This window comes from Girardinichthys multiradiatus, chromosome 9 (assembly GCF_021462225.1).
Source record: "Girardinichthys multiradiatus isolate DD_20200921_A chromosome 9, DD_fGirMul_XY1, whole genome shotgun sequence".
In the NCBI taxonomy this organism is placed as follows: domain Eukaryota; kingdom Metazoa; phylum Chordata; class Actinopteri; order Cyprinodontiformes; family Goodeidae; genus Girardinichthys; species Girardinichthys multiradiatus.
In genome coordinates this window covers 17,670,440-17,679,964 of record NC_061802.1, presented here as the reverse complement: position 1 = coordinate 17,679,964, position 9,525 = coordinate 17,670,440, and the positions used below count along the sequence as shown (strand labels likewise).

General features: G+C 39.7%; 1 protein-coding gene across 1 annotated transcript in view; it reads left to right on the top strand.

Annotated features, from left to right (window-relative positions):
• Positions 1 to 4,720: 4,720 nt before the first annotated feature.
• The window catches only part of rhpn1 (rhophilin, Rho GTPase binding protein 1), a 30,419-nt gene continuing 25,614 nt past the window's right edge, over positions 4,721 to 9,525 (top strand). Inside the window, exons 1-3 of the mRNA XM_047375386.1 lie at positions 4,721 to 4,935; positions 5,089 to 5,188; positions 7,665 to 7,780. Of these exons, the coding sequence (XP_047231342.1) occupies positions 4,916 to 4,935; positions 5,089 to 5,188; positions 7,665 to 7,780 (236 nt within the window). The 5' untranslated portion in view covers positions 4,721 to 4,915. The remainder of the gene's footprint in view (positions 4,936 to 5,088; positions 5,189 to 7,664; positions 7,781 to 9,525) is intronic.

Genomic DNA, 9,525 nt, shown 5'->3' with positions numbered 1-9,525 from the left:
TCAGACTGTAAAGTAACAGTTGCTCAGTTTGTCCCAAATCTGGACATAATAAACTTTTTGGGGGGATGAGGGGGTAAGTTCATACCAGAGATGCTGGTTTTGGATTGGTTATCAGCCACACTAGGACTTGATGTCAGATTTGGCAGCTTGTTAACTTTTTATTTAGGACGTACAAAGAGTCTCTTCTGAGAGTAAAACCAAGATGTGAGGTGAAGTTCAGAGTTTTTCCCTGAACAGTGAAAGTTTTCTTTATTTCCTTACCTCCGAACATCTACCCTAACCTTAACATCTTTAATTTTAATTTGGACTCCTGCTCGTTTTAGTCTGAGACACTAAACAACTTGCATTATCCCTCAGCACAACAACCAGGTTGTCTTTAAACATAATTAGATTATTTATTTGTGTCTAAGATTTGCTGCTCAGTCAGAAAATTGTGTCCCTTTTAATAATGGGGTTACTTTCATTGAAACCTATATGACAGGCTTTAGAACTACAGTTTATGTTCCACTTTAAGCTTATCGTGAGAATATTATATCACTGTTGTCCTGTAAGTTGTGGTGAGACCTGTCAGTATTTATTTGTCGCCATGTGATTCTCTTTTATGTGACAATTTGTTTTTCTAAAGCTGAAAGAAAACCCTTGATTAAATTGAATGTGAAGGACAGATTTTTCTCTGTACATAGTCTTGATTTTTCAGAAAACAGATTTGGGGGTAAAAAAAAAAAAAAATATCCCATTTCATTTCTCAACATCACAGCGTGTTGCTGTAGACATGCATGATGGTTCAGTCCTGTTGTAAAAGTGTTTTTGCCATTGTTTCTATTTTGTAACCTGTAAAAGCAAATTTAAAAGATTATTTTGGATATGTGCATGCTTGTGAAATGTTCAGAAACTTGATTTCCACTAAAATCTGTTGAGTTTGGACCAAAAAAAAGGTCATGTCTGTTACTTAAAACTAAAAACATTTAGAGGTACCTAGCTTTTAGAGTTAAAGATGACCTTGTTCATCAAAATAACTCAAAAAATGCTAAAGATGTAGCTGTATTTAAATTTTTAAGCAAGCTTTCTTGTTCAATTATATTTTATGCATCCAAAGTAAAACTGAAGCTTGTCAGTGCCTCTGATGATAAACAGTCACTGAAAGTCTGTGGGGGAAAAACAAATAATTGGTTATCGGAAAGTAAATATAATTTTGATGAATAATGATTAGAAATGAAGGCATAAGTATAATAGTTGCCGTAGGCAGGAATAACCCCCTGAACTGGTATTTGCAGTAAAGTTAGGTTGTGTCTGACTCAAAGCAATGCCCCTTTAACATACTGCGCAGTGGATGTGCATCAACTACCTTTATTTTTAACCCCTGTGAGCAGTTGTTTTATTTTGTTGTTAAAAATATATCTAAAACACCAAAATCACAGATATGAAGAAAACAAATTAACAGCTAAACATTCTTGCTTGGTAAAACGTACATAAATGTATGTAAAGATATAGAAGAAAATTGTGATTACTGCCACATTTTTCTTTTTTTTTTTTTGGATCAGATTGAGGAAAACTAAAATGGGGCTACCATGTAATTAGTATTTTAGCAAATACCTGCGAAAGTTTGATGCCCCTGAGCCTCCAGGTTAACGGAGGCGCTTGCAGGTCTAAATGAGCTGTTGCAGCTGGGTGATTAACATTACAGATGGCCCCAACAAAAAATCTATCAGCTAAAGCAATGGTTAGAGGACTGCTTTAAGAGAGTAAGTGATGTGACAAAGAATGTTAGTTTTTCTTAGCTGTGTCTAAAGATTTTGAACAAGCCCGTGCAAAACTGTTCGGGTACAAAAAGGGAAACATCTATGTTTAGCAAGCAAGGCACCAAACCGTCTGGACAGAAAACTGCACAGCATAAGAAATGAATGAGACATGGGCAGAATAAAACGACAATGTTTATGAGCAAACTGTAATCAAGTTTATGTAGAGAAAAGCCAAACCTTAACCATCATACACCTTAACAGGTGAAAGCAGGGTCAAAGTGGGCTGAAAAGAAGAAGATGGATGCTAGAATTTCAGCTTAGTGCCACATCAATAAAACCATAAAAAATGGCCGTCTGAAAGGAAAACAAGCACATTTCCATTTTGATATGGGGCTGCATGTCAGATAAAGATGCAGGGCAGATCTATCTCTACAGTAAATCCACAGGTGGACGATGAAATTTCAGACTGTCAGCTGAAACTAGGTTTAGTGATGAAAGAAATCTCTCGGGATGATGCTGCAACTTACAGAACAAATGACAGACAGACAAAAAGCTGTGGTGGGGCACCATTCAAATACACACTGAAGAATGCATGATGCACCAAATAACCTAGTCCTGCTGCAACAAATACTTAAAATAAACAAAAGTAATTTATGGCTAAAGAACCAGCAATATGTTACTGGTTTTACTAATTAATTTGAGGTCTAAATCACAAGCTTTTAAGTGTTTTTCATACAACCTAAGTTTTTGTGAAGCTTCGCATTTAAAGCTGAAATAGGCAGTTTCCTTAAAAGTCTGGCTCAAATGTTTTTGTACATGCACAGTTGAAACCAGACATATAATTTATATAAACTACATAAAAAACACAACACCTTCTTTTTTATGCTGCCATTTAAAACAACCTAAACTTTTCCTGTTCACCAACAGTTTGGATAATCAAAGTTATTCCACTTTGCCATACACTAAAATAATCAGATTTATTAAAACTTTCTTCAAAGTCAGAAGTTAACATATATTTCCTTAGTATATGGCAGAATTGTCTTTCAAACCGTGTGACTTGGGACAGATGTTTCGGGTATCTTTCTACAAGCTTCTCACAGCAGTTGCCGGAGTTTTGGCCCATTCCTCCTGACAGAACCAATGTAAATGAGTCAGGTTTGTTGGCCGGCTTCCTCACACAGACCTGTTCAGCTCTGCTCACAATTTTCTATGGGACTGAGATCAGACCTTGGGATGGCCACTCCATAGCATTGATTTTGTTGTCTTCCAGCCACTTTGTAACTAATTTGGTGGTATGCATAGGGTTAGGGTCCATTTGGAAGACCCATTTGTTTCCAAGCTTTGACTTTTGAACTGATGTCTTGAGATGCTGCTTTAATATTTCTAGATAATGTTCTTTCCCCATGATGCCATCTAACACTAAATTACCACCCCTGTACTTCACAGTTAGGATAGTGTTCTAAGGCTTGCAAGGATCCGCCTTTTACCTCCAAATGTAACAATGCTATTACGGCCAAAACACATAGTTTCAAGTGTGTGTCCCTGTGTGCATTTGCAAACTATATTCTGCCTTTTTATGTTGCTTTTGGACAAAAGGCGTCTTCCTCAATGAATGGGCTTGCAGCCCGTGGTAGTGTATGACTCATTTTAAAGTGGACAATTACCAGCTTTAGCCAGCATCCTAACATAGTCTTTTTGTTTTGTTCTTGCATTGACAAACATATTTTAAACCATTAGTTCTTCTGATTTCTCCATGTCTTGCAAGAAGTAGGGGTGTTTTTGATGCTTCCTTAAAATACATCCACCTGTGTGCCTCCAATTAATTCATATGGTGTAAATGATCCCATCAGAAGCTTACAAAACCATGACATGATCATCTAGGCTTTACCAAATTGTTTAAAAGCCTGGAAATCCTAAATGTATGCAAAATTGTCCTCTAAAGAAAGCAAGAAAAATCTATTGAAAAAGTGACCTCTCTTCTTATTCTGGCATTTAGCAAATTCAAAGAATTTTGATAATCCTAACTCATCTTAAACAGGAAAGGTTCAGTCTGATTTACTGTCAGACAATGTAAAATCTAATTAGATAGAAATTAGATTTGAAATTTTCTTGCATTTAATGTTTTAGTCTTTGCCCCAAAGAGCAAGTTTAAAAATTGCAGTTTTTTTGTTATGTCTCTTTCTTATATTTATACAAAAAATGCTGCAGGAAGGATTAAGTCACTCCTAATAAAATCTAGTAAAAAGGATGAGAATAGTCAGTCCAGTCTTTTATTTTTGTTGTGATTTATCTTTTACACTTTTCCAAAGAGTGGCGCCTCAATAGATTGAGTAAGAGGGAGATAATGCTGCCACCAGGCGGCAAAATCAAGAAATGCACAAATCGTGAGCCAAGGTGAAAAACAGGTGTGTTGTGCTTTGGAAACAGGGATTTAAAATGAGCAGTAAATTCACTCATACTGTTTAGTTTTGATTGGAGGTTTTACAAAATAATATCAGACGAGTGTACTTTTTGCTTCAATTATATGATTGCTGTTAAACTTGGCCACACTGCAGATGAATAGTGTACAAATGAACCGGTCAGTCTGCAAATAAATCCTCAACAACTAATTAGGATGTCCGATCCAAAAAACATTATAGTCCTACCAAAAGAAACTTATTGACTGGAAGCAAAGGACTGCCAGTATTCTTTGAACTGTTTCTATGTGCTGGCTCCTTGTTGTTACCTTTTAGGAGCCAGTAGTACACAAGCCACTGCCCCCGTCGTAACCATAACAACGCCCTGAGAAGTAGGAGGTGGGACGGAGGGGGGGGAGGGGGTACGCCTCAACAAACTTGTGATTGGTCCGATAAAGCAGCCGCTCTTATCCTTACCTTTTATTAATTGGTCCAGTCGACTGTCACATTAAAATGTCGCTTCGTGATTGGCTACATTCCTTATCCTTGACCCGCCCTCGGTGAGTAATCTCTTTCAGTACTCCGTCTGAAAACAACGAGAAGGCTTTATCAAGAGAGAAAAAAAAGTGTTCAGCTTGGGTTGTTTTCAAAAGATAAAGATTCATCTGGCTTTGGTCTATTTTTTTGTTAGTTTTGGTGCGTTGCCGCTTGTACAAAGATGGCGATGAAACTGTAAGGGATGTAGGGGCGGTTAAAGCCACCGGGTTTTGTTGGGTTACGATGGAGGGACCTGCCACAAGGCAAGTGGTTACCGTTAGCTCTTAGTTTTGGCTTAGGTGATCAAAACTTGTTTTTTTTCTGTTAGTATAGATCGAATATGAAGCGCGCACTGCTGTACAATGTGTATATGTCAATAATGATTGCAATAAATCCAATATCGCTACTCTTCACAGAGAGTTTGAGTTGTCTCTGTCAGACGGTGCGTCGGACAACGACGACAACTTGCCGATGACGCTGCCAACAGACAACAGCCAAAGCGGGAGCATCCGCAAGGTGAGACAGTTTCTAACCAACACTTTTCATTAGGATGCTGTCAACTTTAAGCTTTTAGTTTTTCTATGTTTTACTTAGTGTCCGCCTTCAGTCCAGGTCCATCCCAATAAACTAAAAAGAAGGGCAAAATACAAAAAGTCTCTGGTTGTGTTCTGTAACCAAGCATACTAAAGGAAAGTTGAGTGGAAGGAAAATGTGTGGTTGGAAGAAGGTGGACAAGCAGCTGAGCTGCGGCCTTTAGAGGATTGTGAAACAAAGCTAATTCAAGAAGAGATTTAGAAGGCTTGAACAGTAGCTGTAGTCAGTGCTTCAAAAGTCAACCACAAACATATCCAGGGCATGGGGTACAACTGCCATATTCTATGTGTTAAGACACTTCTGAATCAGAGGCAAGGAGAAAAAGGACTGGACTGCTGCTCAGTAAAGTCCCAGAGGCTAGAAAAAGAGGGGAGAGAAAAACAATCCAAGTAGCTCGAGGTCCAGTGTGAAGTTTCCAATGTTAGTGATGATTTGGGGCACTATGTCATTTGCTGCTGTTGGTCCATTGTGTTTTATCAAGTCCAAACTCAGCAGGCTTCTACTAGGAAGTTTTAGAATATTCCATGCTTCCCTCACACAACAGACAACACTATCAAATCTGAGGAAGATGTGTAGTGCCCAATTAAACCAAATCGAATGTTTTTAGACAATAGTTGGCATTCAAAGTAGGCCATGGGCACTCCGGATAGAAAGAAAAGGCTACTGGCCAGCCCTTTTTTGACATGCTACACAAAAACACACACACATTTGTTGAAACTTAGGCATATCCAGGTGTTTGGGTAAAATAAGTTAAACTTGAGAGGATTTTTCTTTGCCTTAAATATCTCTTGCTTTAAAGTTAGATCCATCAATCATGAAATTAAATCCAAATCTCAGAACAAAAGGTTTTTAATTTTAATCAGCTAATCCTCGTACTCGTACTCGTCGTCTTCCACTTTATCCGGGACCGGGTCGCGGGGGCAGCAGACTCAACAGAGACGCCCAGACGTCCCTCTCTCCAGACACTTCCTCCAGTTCCTCCAGGGGGAGCCCAAGGCGTTCCCAGGCCAGCCGAGAGACATAGTCCCTCCAGCGTGTCCTGGGCCGTCCCCTGGGCCTCCTCCTGGTGGGACGTGCCTGGAACACCTCCCAAGGAAGGCGTCCAGGAGGCATCCAGTTGAGGTGCCCGAGCCACCTCAACTGGCTCCTCTCGATGTGGAGGAGCAGCGGCTCTACTCCGAGCCCCTCCTGGATGGCTGAGCTCCTCACCCTATCTCTAAGGTAGTGCCCGGCCACCCTACAGCCAGCCTAAGCATCCGGGGATCGGGCCGCTGAGGTCTCCACCTTCGTCTGCCACCCAATCCTCTTTGCACCGGTCCCTCACGGTTCCCCCTGCAGGTGGTGGGCCCACTGGGGGATGACCTCGCGTCTCTCGTTCGGGCTTGGCCCGGCCGGGTCCCGCGAGGAGCAACCCGGCCACCAGGCGCTCTCCGACGAGTCCCGACCCCAGGCCTGGCTCCAGGGTGGGACCCCGGCTCCGCCGTACCGGGCGACGTCACGTGCCTCAATATTTTTTTCTTCATGAGGGATTCTTCAGCTAATCCTTTAATTGTATAAATCATGTGAAGGCATGTTTAAAACAGCTGCCCTGTTGCACCATTTAGCTGTCCTTTAGTCTTATACGGTCTCATTTTCCTTCACAATTAAGTGAAACTGAGCATTTTGGGGTGCATGCAATGATGATTCATCAGCGTCACCTCTTTTAGATGTTTTGTGCTCTGTTGTCGGGAAGCCTCTGTCCCGATGGCTCCCTGATGGTTGAGGGGAGGTTGGAGCTCAGCCAGATTCCTAATCCACACATACACTTTGAGGATTACTTGATGTGCTCAAGTTAAACAAACACTTTCACTGGGCGAGAATGAAAGAGTTCATCAAAATGAAATGCAGATAATTTACAAGTTCCCTGCTAGCAGGAGGCAAAAGGTTGTTAGAAAAAACTATGTGGAGAAGCACAGCCTGTTTACACTCCAGTCCAGACCCCTCCATCTGTCTTATGTGATCTTTTTTTAGAGGAGATATTAAATAATAGGCTGTGGGAAAGTTTTTGCAAAATACCAGAAGGAAAAGGATTTCAGAGAACATTTAATCATCTGGTTGATACTGGGTGCTGACGTGACCATGTCCCCTTTGGGTGAGACGCTTCTCTGCATGTTTTTAGAAAAGGAAGATTTGCTGTATTGTTGTGCTTGATATGAGCTCCTATTTGTTTCTGTTTTTATCACTAATCCTAAACCTGCTTCTTGAAACTATGGAAGAACTGATGAAGGGAAAAATAGTTATAGTAATAGTTTCTGAATTAATCTTAACTCTAACATCAACGTAGTAAAAGCACAATCTGCTGATGTAAGAATCAGAAAGTGATCTTGCCTCCTCCTCTGGTTTAATGTTTCCCCTGTAGGGGTGTGATCCCTTCGCTCAGACTCAGCGCAGTAAACTGCAACATCGACGAGCTCGCATCAACCAGCAGATCAACAAGGAGCTGCGCATGAGAGCGGGAGCGGAGAATCTTTTTAGGTAAGCAACATAAACTCATTACAGTGCTGCTTCTCTGTGTACTGTACTGTCCTCCAGCAAGGCCAAAATTAGACAAAACCAACAGGAGTATGGAAGATAAGAGTATTTTTGTTGGAATTGCAGACCACTTGTGCATTCCCGTAGTGCTCTTTTTCATTTGCGTTCTTTTACCACGACTTACTTGGCGAATCGTAACAAAAATATACTATTTTATACATATACAGTGCCCTTTACTTTTTAAAATTTGTAATAAACGTGTTAGCTTTAAATAATTCATAACACATTTAATCACAACAAGGGAATTAATATTAGATAAGTGCAAGTGAATTCAGCTCAAAACGGTGCAACAGATACATGGCGCACCCGCTCCTTCGTAAGTCATGTTACGTAAGATACAATTCATATAGAGGAAGTAAAGTCCCATTTCCACTAAAACGGTGTGACTGTAAAGACTTTGCAAAGTTAAATGGCCTATATGCAAAGCTCTGTATCACAAAGAGTAAAAGTCTTTGTAATTTCTTTAACAGACATAAAAATGTGTTAATTTTCTCAGGGGTCCAGCCAGTAGATACAGGGGAAGCAAACAATACAAAATGTCACAATATCTTTTCTTGTTTATTCACTGCATCAATACTAAGAACTTCCACAATTTTAGGCCTATTAAAACACCAACCAATGGTATGTACTTTGATATACCTTTTTGAGTTTTTTATTAATTAGATCAAAGATAGGAATACATGTATTGCTACTTAAATTGGGTTCATCTTGTAAGTTCTTCCTTTTTTATTGGAGTCAGAGCTGCTACTACTATCAAAAACCGTGCAGCACATTGCCACATGTTTCCCCCTATTTGTGTTAAAGTCCTTGGAAAAACAAAATTAGAATCAACAGGCCAGACCTCCAAGAACACTGGAAATCTGTATCGGCCAAGAAAAGCCTACATTTCTAATTAGTACCTGTCCAATTCTAATCCATCTAAATTGATCATATTTTAATTGAATAATCTTTTTGAAATCAAAGTAATTTGCAAAAAGACGTTCATACCTGCATAATCAGTGATTCAGGGCTGAAAGAAAATTTATAAGGTAAGGTAAGTTTATTTATATAGCGCTTTTCAGCAACGAGACACTCAGAGCGCTGTACATACAATTACAATACAATCACAAAGCAAATAAACACAGATACAGACACAGAAAAACAAATCAAATGATAAAATCAAACAACAGAGGTAATTAAAAAAAGTAAAATAAAATAAAGAGAATAGAATGACGGATAAGAAAATGAAAGGAAAATTGGACTGAAAACGCAACTAATCATGCCTAGATGGCACAGTCAAAGGCCACTCTAAATAAATAAGTTTTTAATCTTGATTTAAAGCAACTTAGGGTTTCGGCACTTTTACAGTTTTCTGGCAGTTTATTCCAGATTAGTGGAGCATAAGAACTAAAAGCTGCTTCTCCATGTTTGGTTCTGGTTCTGGGTATGCAGAGTAGATTTGAGCGAGATGACCTGAGAGGTCTGGGTGGTTGATACACTGACAACAAGTCTGTAATGTATTTTGGTGCTAAGCCATTCAGTGATTTATAGACTAACAGAAGTATTTTAAAGTCTATTCTCTGAGCTACAGGGAGCCAGTGTAGGGACTTTAGAACCGAGTGATGTGCTCCACTTTCTTAGTTCTAGTGAGGACGCGGGCAGCGGCTTTCTGGATCAACTGCAGCTGTCTGATCGACTTTTTAGGCAGA